The sequence below is a fragment of the Oreochromis aureus genome, linkage group 4 (genome assembly GCF_013358895.1).
Source record: "Oreochromis aureus strain Israel breed Guangdong linkage group 4, ZZ_aureus, whole genome shotgun sequence".
NCBI lineage: Eukaryota > Metazoa > Chordata > Actinopteri > Cichliformes > Cichlidae > Oreochromis > Oreochromis aureus.
Window position 1 is genome coordinate 19,858,613 of NC_052945.1, and position 12,394 is coordinate 19,871,006.

The 12,394-nt window shown below is 37.3% G+C and overlaps 1 protein-coding gene across 1 annotated transcript; it reads right to left on the reverse strand.

Moving 5' to 3' along the window:
- Positions 1 to 8,498: 8,498 nt before the first annotated feature.
- Positions 8,499 to 11,228, reverse strand: LOC116329218 (interferon-induced protein 44-like). Its single transcript, XM_039611738.1, has 8 exons — positions 11,189 to 11,228; positions 10,784 to 10,825; positions 10,629 to 10,662; positions 10,204 to 10,402; positions 9,692 to 9,862; positions 9,114 to 9,285; positions 8,922 to 9,022; positions 8,499 to 8,783 (listed from the first exon to the last, which is right to left on the reverse strand). Exons 2-8 carry the CDS (start codon positions 10,821 to 10,823, stop codon positions 8,613 to 8,615), a joined length of 888 nt encoding a protein of 295 aa, XP_039467672.1. The 5' UTR covers positions 10,824 to 10,825; positions 11,189 to 11,228; the 3' UTR covers positions 8,499 to 8,612.
- Positions 11,229 to 12,394: the final 1,166 nt, after the last annotated feature.

Here is a 12,394-nt window from a genome sequence, read left to right on the forward strand (position 1 = left end):
GGGCGTAGATTTGGTTTTGGCATTGGTGGGGACGGGTGTTTCAACCACCGAACCCCGCCCTTTTTCTTTCTTTTTTTTCCTTTTCGTCTTTGCTTCTTGATAAAAAGGACAAATATATTTTGCCTACATATGCTATTCTACATGCTATTAAAACATGTAAAATTACAATTCATAGTTTTATATGTGAATTATATAATGTTAAATTACTATTAAACAAATGACTGACTAAGTATTTTTAGACTTTAGTTTACTTCAGCCATATTCCACATAAATCAGGTATCATACAAAAATAAAAATAGCTTCAAATACAGTCAAGACAATAAAAGAATATGACTTTAAGGACTTAAATGTGGGATGGAGCGATTTCGCAGGTCTTTCCTCCCACTGCTGTCAGACTCACAACAAAGACTTTTGCAGCTGATCAAACACACATAAGACGTTGTAAGTTGTTTTTACTCAGGTGTATATAACATTTGTATTCTATTTTTATCCTAATGTATATTTTATTCTATTTTATTCTATTCTTTACAGTTGTGTACAGTATATTATTCTTATTGTATTCTAATTTTGCTATATAACTTTGCACTGTCCACTTTCTGCTGTGACAAAATGAAAGGTAATCTTATCTTAACACGATTACTTCAGTTATAGTACACCAACTTCTCTTATACATTAGCACTAAGAGAACACTAAATGAACTGGTGGTTTTGTCCATAAAACTCATCTAAGATGACCACAAAATTATTATTCTGTGCTTGATGTGCCTCACCTTTGGCCCTGGCTTTTCCCCTCTGACTGCACTAGGACATATTGATAAAATAACACATTGATTCGTGCCATATAAAAAGTGAGACAATTCAGATTCTTTGTCAAATCTACACTAATCAATCAATTTACATCAGCAGTTAAACAATTGTAGTGCAAACTGCACTACAATAAGTGGTATGGAATATTTGCAAAATCATGACTACCTCATGATATTTTGTCTCAAAAATTAACCCTATGAATATGTCAGTGCCACTAGGATGAAATTATTGTGTCACCAACATTTTAACGTAGAGACATATAATTCTAACAGCCTCTTTAAACTAATATCCTGGCTTGCTCGAGGCTGCCGTTTTTCTGACAGTTTCAATCAAAATTAGACATGTTGCTCTGAGACTGGGAGAACTAATAGAGCTGCTTGTTGTGCAGTTAGTGTCCAAAACACGTAATTCATGGTTGCATACAATTTTAGACTGATGTGGGCCAAAGCCTAGCATAGCCTGTAACGTTATTATGACGGACACATTTCATGAGTGAACTTGGCTTTAAGTGACTTACAGGTTTCTTTGAAAAATACTTTCTTATATGCACGTTCTTCCTCGTTGCTGCCATCCTCCTCTCCTCCTCACAGCGCAGGTTTGCCGCTGCTGAAACTAAACAGAGCTCCCTGAAAAGCTCAGCCAATCACATTGGCCATATTTGTCACATGAGGTCGGACTCCAGTAGAGAACGTAATTTAACTCTTTCTGCACCGCTGGGTGACTGAGACGCTGACAGATCGATTTTTTTCTTTCTATCTATTTTTTTTTTTTTTTTTACAAGAAGCGATCAAATTATTGGTGGGGACAATTCAATAATCGCTGGATATTGGTGGGGACGTGTCCCCTCCGTCCATGCCAAATCGACGCCCTTGAATGTGAGGTTTCATTAAATCCCAGTACAGTCTGACATTTAGTTGGATATAGCTTTGTTATTTTACTTTGTATGGAAAACTTTAAAAACATTTAGCCAAAGCTACTCTTATATTTTAATATGCAAAAATCTTTATTATGGTTTGTGGATTTTTTTAATGGGCTGTTTCTTTTTGTTGTAAAATTATTGAAAATAAAGCTTCACAGACAGAAACCAAAAGCAGAGTTTAGAGTTTTTGTTTATCGCAAGGTTTTCATTTTCATTTATTTCTTAGTATTTTCACTTCTAGTTTGTGTGAATGATGTTTGATTAGTCCCTTCATTGTTTCTCTCTATGTTTCCCCCCCCTTTGGTATTTTGGTGTTTTGGTATTTCATGGATTCAGTAGTTGTTTTTAATTACTTCCTGTTCTGATTGGATAATTAGATAATGTAGTAATCTAGAACATATTCTGCTCTGGAGCAGGTTATGTTCTACAGTAGAGATAAGGAAGTAAGAAATCATCACCTGCTGACCAATTTTCTGGAAAATTGTGTCACCATGTATTGAATTTCTGCAACAGAAATACTAATTTTACTCCCTCGCACACGTGTGTGCATATAGTATAGTTTTTCAGTGTTGTCTAATTTCTTTGTTTTCCTGATGATCAGCAAGAAATAAAAATTGTTAGCAGCAACTTTAAAATGAGATATTTTTCCCTTCTGGCTGCAAATATTTTAATATAATTTACTCAAAATTGAGAAAATTTATGTTCTTCATCCCTTATATCAAATTTGGACATAGCTTCATTTACATTTTAAGTCATTTTAAGTCTAAATATTTAATCTTTATTGTAAGACTGCTAAACACCACCAAGTCTGCAGCGAAGAGAATAAAAACTAAAAGTTATTTTCGATCCTTAATTTGATGAACTATTGGGTTCATTATCCATCACATTCTTCCATGTCTTAATAAAAGAGTTGGTAAATTAATAAGTCTTCATTTTTGCCAGCTTTCTTTCTTGCCTTCAAATCAATGACTGTCCATGTTTTCTACAGTCATTGCTTCAAATAGCCTAAACTTTATTAATATGTAGCAACTCATTTCCAGTCTTACTGACCAGATGCTCAAAATTGTAATACTATATTACTCTACTAAACTTTCCCTCTCATAAACACCACTGCTTTTTCTGCAGCAGCTGTGTTGTTTTCAGTTTTTCTTATAGGCTAATACATTGTTATTTTCCTTTGAAAAATCAGCACTATTTTGCCAGTATCAATAACTGTGATTGGTTAGATACTGAAAATGCCACCCCTTTCATGTGACTGTTACGTTCCCCTGAGGGGTCTAGGCGGTGAGGGGGAAGTAACAAAAAGTGTCCGGGTCAGAAAAGGAGACAAGGAGGCATAAGGGTTAAATTAAAGAGTTTTATTAAAGTAGCTCAACTAAAAGAGACGGACAAGCCGCTATCACCATTTAAGAAAAAACAAAACTCAGGCGTTGGTCAATAAAGTAAAACGTAAGCCAAAAAGAAAGAGAGCAGCTCACTAGCTGCAAACACCACAAACACTCAGCTCACTAGCTATAACCACTCACATGGCACTCAGGCAGAGCTCACCTTTCCCTGGGCTTAAATACTTTTAATTACTGACGAGAGTCAGCTGTGTAAAGGAGAAAAGGTGGCACCTCAGGCAAAAGAGATTGATGGACACGCCCACACAGGCACCTTCAGGAGGAGGCCCTGCTAGGGCCGTAACAGTGACTATTGTTAGGTTGCTTTTGATAATAGTTTTCATTGTTGTACTTAAATTTGTAAACCTTGCCCTGAACTGCATGTTTAGATATTCTTCTGTTCTCCTCCCCCACATGTAGGATGGTATAGTGTTTAACTGCATCCATCAGGTTCTGGTTTCCTTATCTGGTAAGGGAGGTTCACTCCCGGCCATTTAGGGGCTCGCCTATGTTTGTATGTGGTGAACCATTAAAGTTAAGCCATATACAGGTGAGGGGAGATGACCTTTGGATAACTAGCAAATGTGGTTAAATAGTTGTAAGCATATATTGTGTGGCAGGAAGTCACATACACAGAGACACATACACACACTCACGAGGTCGGCTGAACATCTTGCCGGACTTCCCTTGCTAGCAAGTGAGAACCGTATGGAGTGTCTTGCTTTTGTTCACAGTGACGAACCTCTGCGCCAGCGAAGTTTGACATTAGACCTAACAACTGTACTATCTAATTTATTAAGCTGATAATCAGCTTCATGTGACTGCTCATCCGGACCGCCAAGGTAAAGAAAAGTGAATCCAGATAATCAATGTCAAGGTCTTTTCTTATCTATCTATCTTTCTAGCTTCCTAGCATAGGCTATCCGTAAATGATAAACTGCTGTCCAAGAATATTGCAGTGGCTCAATATAACAGCGGACGTGATAAATCAAACACTCTGCTATGAGGGGCCGTACAAGCCAAAATTCATTCTTTCACTCTCACACACATACATTCTTCTTTCACATACATATATTTTCACTCTCACATAGTTTTATTTTAATTTTTATATTTAGATATTTAGAAAATATATGTATGCAAGAGAATAATGTATGTGAATGAAAGAGTATAGTGGAAACGGAAGGAGTTTAATGGAAACGGAAGGCTGGGTGTCTGTACCGCTGTGATTGGCCGAGAAGAAGCACGCTGGTCACTTTCAAGTGTCTGACAGCATGGAGGGGGGAGAAGAAACTCGAGTTCTTCAGCAAGCTATCGGGGTGTTAAGAAACATTTTATCATCTCCTGAAACGGTCACATCGTTGTCCTTGTGACTTGATCGAGATGGGACGGGCTCAACTTTTTTTTTACGTGCGCTCAGAATAGTGGCACAAAAATAACGCCATAGTGACCCACCAGCTGACCGGGTGGTCACTTGGGTTAAACATAATATAGAAAGCTCAACTGACAAAAAATCACGAGTACACCACCAGGTATTATAGGAAAAACCATAAAGCCTTTGAACTAAAACGCTGTTGTGACAGTGATGTACACTGTCTTGTTGGTATATATCCATGATTTGTATCACCTTCATGTTTCCAAACCGATACCATGAGCAGCAGCTTTTACAGCTCTGGCTCCAGCAAATATCAGCTGATACGAGAAATTAATTTTAAATAAATTCTAACAGCTTATCAAGCTTGAACGTGCTCCTGTTGTTTAGCGCGACGTCCGCTGGTTTCCTCTTTCTGGCGCAAAGTGGGAGATAAACAAACAAGAGAGACGATCAGCTGATCATTGATCGGTTTCATGATTGAAGTAGCAACAGGAGAGGGAGGGAGGGGGAGAGAATGAGGGGAGAAGAGGCAGCTGTGCAACATAAAGACAGACTAACTCCAGCTTTGTCTTTTTTTCATTCTAGCTGAAGTACGGGACTAATCGCGTTCCTTTTCCTCTCAATACGGATGTATTGTAATTGGTCCAGCCCAGAGTTGATCATGACCAATTGGCTAATCCACCACCTTTCATTGTTTATACCATAACAAAAACAAACAAACATAAAAATGAAAAATCACCATCGGCCCACCGGGCAAATGCCCGGTATGCCCATGGCCAGTCCAGCTATGCGGTCAGCTGGTGGGTAACAGGCATCTCCAAAAACATTAGAGCACTTATGGAAATATGTGATGTCTTGATGAATCAAGCAGATATTTGAAGTTTACACAGCACCATTCTCGCATGAAAATATCTTAAAATTTTATTTTGTGACCTATGGCGTTATTTTTGTGCCACAAAACCAGCCAATCACAGACTTGGATGCAAAAATATCTGATTGGCTGTTCTGGTCTCCAATCAGCTCGAAATGACGAAATGCAATATCCCAGAATCCATTTCGTCCAAAACTCAAACGAGGCAGTGGCAGAGAAGCACAGAGTGGCGGATTTTGAAATACTCTTTCTGGGTCACTATGGCGTTATTTTTGTGCCACTATTCTGAGCGCACGTAAAAAAAAAAAAAAAGTTGAACCCGTCCCATCTCGATCAAGTGACGAGGACAACGATGTGACCGTTTCAGGAGATGATAAAATATTTCTTAACACCCCGATAGCTTGCTGAAACTCGAGTTTCTTCTCCCCCTCCATGCTGTCAGGCACTTGAAAGTGACCCGCGTGCTTCTCAGCCAATCACAGCGGTACAGACACCCAGCCTTCCATTTCCATTAAACTCCTTCCGTTTCCACTATACTCTTTCATTCACATACATTATTCTCTTGCATACATATATTTTCTTCTGACATGTATGCATTCTCTTCTTACATACATATATTATTTGTGAGATTAAATGCATATTGAATGCATGTAAATGAGAGCAAAATGTAGGAATGCATAAATGAAAATGCATGTATGTTAGAGTGAGAATTTGTAAATATGTACATTAAAATACATGTATAAGAGAGCACAATATTGTAATGTGTGTGTTAAATATGTGTAAACATGAGAATAAAAATATCTAAATATAAAAATTAAAATAAAACTATATGAGAGTGAAAGTATATGTATGTGAAAGAAAAATATATGTATGTGAGAGTGACAATACGTGTGTCTGACAGAAGAATATATGTGTGTGAGAGTGAAAGTATATGTGTGTGAAAGAAGAATGTATGTGTGTGAGAGTGAAAGAATGAATTTTGGCTTGTACGGCCCCTCATACTCTGCAGATTGCACTGAGACACACTGAAACGAAGCAGAGGATTCTTTGGTGATGTGAGGGAGAAAAAGATTCAAGGTAATGTGTGTTCAGATCACATGATTCATATATTACTGCAGATACATGTTTACTATTGTTTATTTACTGTTAGTCACGTTACTGTCTCCCCTAAATCACTTTATTTTGATTCTATTTTCCCTTAATCTATATTCTATTTTATTTGGTATGTCTTCCGCTTTGACTGTACTATTGTACAGTAGTTTGGTCAACATTGTGCTATATAAACGAATAAATTTGAAACTTGAAACTTGACCTCTCAGGTCTGCCACAGAAATACTAATTTTACTGTAAAGAAAAAAAACAAAAGAAAACTTTACACAGTTTTATAGATGTGATTTTGAATTTAGTTCCATTCATAAACTTAACATATATTCTATTTGTATTTGGTGTAAAATGCCAATTAATGTAAAAAATAAATAAATAAATAAAAATGACTGATAATAGAGTTGATGAATTGAATAAAAGAATATTATTAAAAACATACAAGTGTAAAAACAATGGACATGCACATATCTCACCAATCTTGCAAAATTTAAAAAATAAATTTATCTAATCATCATTATTGATCCATGTCTGCAACGTGTTATATTTTTAGGGACTAGGATGGCTCAACCCAAAGTGCTATTGTTTTCATGGGCCCCCGAATCCCATGAAAATGACACAAACACGTCTCAGCAACAGATCACAATTTTACAACTGTATCAACAAAGCCACTGGGTACCCAGTCTGCCAGGATCTGGGCACATACTTCAGGAAACACAGGAAATTCTGCATCATCATACTTTACTTTATCACCCCACTCGTGACTTGCATTACAAAGATTCTTGCCAACAAGTAAAATCGGACAAAAATCAGGTGCTACACCCAAAAAACAGCTAGTGATTGCTTTGGTTGCTATCAGGACCAACTTGTCTGGAAACACTCACCATTTATTCTTTAAGCTGGAATGAAACTTCAAAAATTTCAGAGCAAACTGGGAAGCAGTTTCTGTTTCCGCTTTTCACAGTTTTACTGCCACTGAGTAAGTAGCTGGTATCTTCCAACAGCAACCATAGTAATCTGCAAGGTTTCCAATCCAGCACTGACCAGTTTCATACTAGCAACTGCCAGCAGCCACTCACCATAGATGGTTGCTAACTGGTTCCAAGGCCTGAGTGTCCAGGAAGGAAAATAGTGGAGTCATGTATAATCTTTGAGACTGGGAGATGCAGATGTTACTTTTGTTTTTATTAAACAAAAGGACAAGAGAACAGCACTATACTGCTAACACAACTTGTGCTCATTGATAGTATGCTGTCTGTGCAGATACTAACACAAAGCTAGCAAAGAACGCAGAGCGATGATAAAACTGGCTGCATCCCAACCTCAGGTCAGAAGCTCAAGCCTGATCTTCAACAGGTAACAAAAGCAGCAACCCTAACGTTCATGTGGTGTAATCTGTTTTAGTGTGACCTGTTTTATTGTGAAACGCTTAAGGGGAAAGAAGTTCGACTGTGAACCAGCAGCTTGCTGAAAGCAAAATGGCTTGCATGGATTTGGACGGTAAAGGACGAGTCTGAGTTGCTCAAAAAGTGTCACTTGAATCCTTGTCCCTCAAAATGCCACCTGTCAACTATGTCTCCACAGTAGAATCACAGTGACGATAACTGTCTCTCTGTGTTTTCATCTGTCTGTTTAAAGTTTGTAAATCTTCATTAGGATAGGGATTTGTGTCTGTGCTTGACTGTAGTATAAGTATTATTACTGTTGTTTACTGGTAAATGTGTGACAGTGCTCCACCTCTCTCCCATGTAGCCGAGTTCCAGTCATCCCCTATCACAAATTGTTTGAGAAATTACAAGAAGAAGAAGAAAAATAAAAATTAACAAATTTCATCATTTCTGCTGTTTATTTTTATTTTTACGCTAACAGGGCCACTGGACAATAATGTTCAAAGGTTCACGCTCTATTAAAAACTAGAAGAAGTATAATATGAAAGAAGTATAGTGTTCTTACACGATTAGATGTCTGTTCAGAGGCTGATAGATACAAGAGCAAAACACAAAAAATGACAACCAAGTCTACAAAGCAAACACAGAAACTGAAGAGTTTCTAATCTAAGAGTAAATGCTTTAGCCAAGGAAATGAAAATCAGCATGCAAAGAATTACTCTGACATTCCTGTTCAGACCCAAAAGTCATTTTAACACAACAATAAACAAGGTTCAGCAGGTCTGCAGGTTGTTGACGTAGTCCTCTCCAAAGTCGATCATCTGCTTCAGAGCAGCCAGTATCAGTGCGTCGACGTCATCATCTGTTTGGGTCTCAGAGTGGTAGTTCTTGACAGGAAAGATGCAGTACAGTGGAATACCCAGATACACACTCACTTTCTCCATCTAAATTTGAAGAGTTTAACATTTATTAGCATTTATTTTACTTGAAATTTACTTTAATTAAACTAGTAAATTATTATTCCAGCTAAATTTCTAAAAATGTAAAACTTTTTTTTTTTTTAATTACCACTAGAAAAGTACCTGTTCCTTCAAACGGGAGCTCTTATACACATTTCTCATATTTCCTTTGACTACTGGACAGGCTTCATCAATTTTGGTGAGAATTGCCATTTGGGGAATTCCTGTCAATACACAGAATATCAGAGTTGAGGTGATGTTTGTCAGCTTATTTAATTCAATTTGAGTTTATCCTGTAATCAACCTGGCTCTTACCCATGGCACTGGCTGCAAGTCTGATAGTCCTCATCTGTTTTATTATATCATCACACAGAGGTTCCATTTTGCTGGCATCGATCACAGACAATAAAACATGAACTTTGTCATTTAGAGTGGGCACTATGTTGTAGTCATGATCATGTTCAGATAACGAAGATTCAGGATTGAACTGGAAAACAATCAAATCAGTTAAACAAGTATATACAAATTTGTTTCAGACATGTAGATATATATATATATATATATATATATATATATATAGATATATATATATATATATATATATATATAGATAGATAGATAGATAGATAGATAGATATAGTTATACATATATATATATATATATATATATATATATATATATATATATATATATATATATACATATGAATAGAGAGAGAGAGAGTGCAATTGCACATCCCTGTTGGAACAAATGTATCCCATCCTCTGATTTTTAAATCTAACTTCTAACTAACTGTATCTAACTGTATGTGTTATTTAAAGCCATAATAAAATAGTGTCATTGTATACACCATTAAATTGTGTCTGCAAAATTGCCTTGAACTTCATGTTACCTTGTAACCATCCTTCACGTGCCCCTTCATGGCCAGTATGATGTCTTCCACCTTAACTCCTCTGTGCTTCTCGTTGGGATGGCTCATGGTCTTCTCAAGGCCCATGATGTCAGTGAAGGCAAAAGGATAAAAAACTTCTGGTCCTCCTTTTTGGATTTTGAAAGTTCTGTACTGTAAAACAGAAGGTTTTAACTATTCTGATAACAGGGTTACCTAATCACTGAAGACTACAAAACTGGTTTCTGGTTTAGTATAAGACTGATATCTGTAAGAACAACTATGGACAAAAGTAAAGTGAAACTAATCTGCAGACAGAGATTCAAGAAGCAAAAAAATCTGTCATGCTAGTGCAGACTACATCCTAGGACTTTTGTAGTGCTAATCTTTACTGTGCTGTAGTGGAAAGACTTTAGTTTCAGTTCACTAGTTTTGTTGCAAATTGCATGACTTTTGTTTAACAAATTGCACTAAATACATGAGCTTGACTAAACCATACTCGAATTAAAACATACTGTTTTAGTGAAGCTCGCTGCAGAAGTTGCATCTGCCAAAGCTCTTGAGGTCATTCTGCCTTGTAAAAGAGTGTCAACTGAGTTGATGAAGCTGGACTTGCCGGCACCAACGGGTCCATGAAGAAGAATTCTGAGGTGCTGGAGCTCAGAGTTATGAGGCTTGTAATTTTTTATGTACTGGAGATCATTGTTTTTGCCACTGTTCAAACAAGAGTATTTATGACGTTAAAGTCAAGAAAGTCAAACTGATAGTCAGTGGTGTAGATATGTTGGGATTATGGTGCAGATACAGTGGTGAGACTATGGAGGATGTTGCAAACACCAACAAGAACAGGGAATTAAGCTGACAACAACCAATTTTTGCAAGTAGATTATTTATGGCGTTTACGTGGCAACAAAAAGCCCATTAAGGGTCAAACACTCACTTCCACTTCATTTTCCTCCATTCCTCACTTAAAACTGAAAGAAATGCACAGAATTGAAAAAGAAAACAAAAAAATATATTTTAAAGGAAGCAATTAATAAAAACATGTAATTATTTCTGATCCTTTTGATTCTATTGTGTTATGTTTTATCTTACTCTTTGGAGGGTTTACAGGTCGAGACTTTTCTCCTCCCATTGCTGGAAAACATTACAGCACAATAATAACATCTATACATATGCATTAAAACACTTAGAACATAGCACTCTTTGCTCAAAGATTTTTGTGTTGTATTAGACTTGTAGCAATACTTTCATTGCTACAAGTCTGGCAATCAAACTGAGGAACACAATTCACTAATACATGTGTTTTGATTAAAAATGAATTTAAGGGAATATTTATTATGCTTGTAATACAGTTTTAGCATGTCAAAAAAAATTCAGTTCCCATATTGTCACAATGATCATTCATCAGTGATTGTATTTCTGAATGCAGAAGAATGCACACTTTAGTTTTCCTTTCAGTTTTAGCTTTTTGTTGATAGAATTAAAAATAATTCTTACCTTGAAAACTTGTACCTAAGTAATTTTTTCCTGTTGTATGTGCCTGTCGAACTAAAAAAAAATGACGACCTTTGAGACCAGGAAGCAGAACTATGGCTGTCACAGTGTTGCAAGCTACAATGATCCAAATATATTCCCATAGAGCAGTGGTTCCCAAAGTGGGGGGGGGGGGGCGCCCCCTAGAGGGTGCATAGAGCCATTGCAGTGGGGGTGAGGTATGAATAAAATAAAAGAATGCTTTGACACTGCTAGCATAATGGACAAGTTTTTGATGGGGCTCTCACACAAGTGCAAACCAGAAGATAAAGCATCGCCAAATATGCTTCCAAACCAACTTCCTTCCAAGCCGAAGAAAATGATGAAGCATATCTTGCTTTTGGCACCACCCGCACAACGGTGGTGCCAAGGTAGGTATCCCCGACAGAATTTGTTTCCCCTGCGTCGCTGAGCTGTCCAAATCATGGACAAACAGTGTCCCACACTCTTGATTTTTAGATCACAAACACTTCATATAATGAAATTTTGGAGATGTTAGCTCTTTATACAGTAAAGTTACAGTGGGATACAAATAATACCTGGCTGATCCTGCCACAGTTTGTTAGGTAGTAGTTTATTTTATTGCAACCTGTAAATTAGTGCAGTTTACTTTTATTTGTGTAATTGTTTACAAAAGGTTTAAGGTGTGAAAACAAACTGCAATTGAGTTGGAAAACAAAATATGGGTGTGTGCGGTTGGAGGATGTGTTTGTGGCGGGGGGTGGGTTCTTGTAAAACAAACGGGGAGCCCAGCGAAAAAAGTTTGGGAACCACTGACATAGAGGTTAAGTGACGGGAGTGACAGGAAAGGTAAGTAGCTCATGCTGTAGGTGGCTTCAGACGCTGGAGATTTGGCGGAAAGAAAGCAAATGGCAGCTTAGAATTTAACAAACGTTTTTTTCAAGCTTCCATTATACCAAATATACACATCAATTGTCATATAATTAACCACTACTGCTTAATCATCTCCAACACCATGGGGGACAGCAGGGAGAGTTTAGACGCTCTCCAAGATTACATCGACCGGTGCTTCGAGGGTAGTTATGAAAAGGCCCAGAGCGCATCTTCCCCGGCAAAAAATGAGACCCCGTCATCAAAAAGAAGTCGTCCGGCAGACTCCCCGAGCACAACATCCCCTGCCAGCAAAGACATTACTGAAATCCTGGAGGG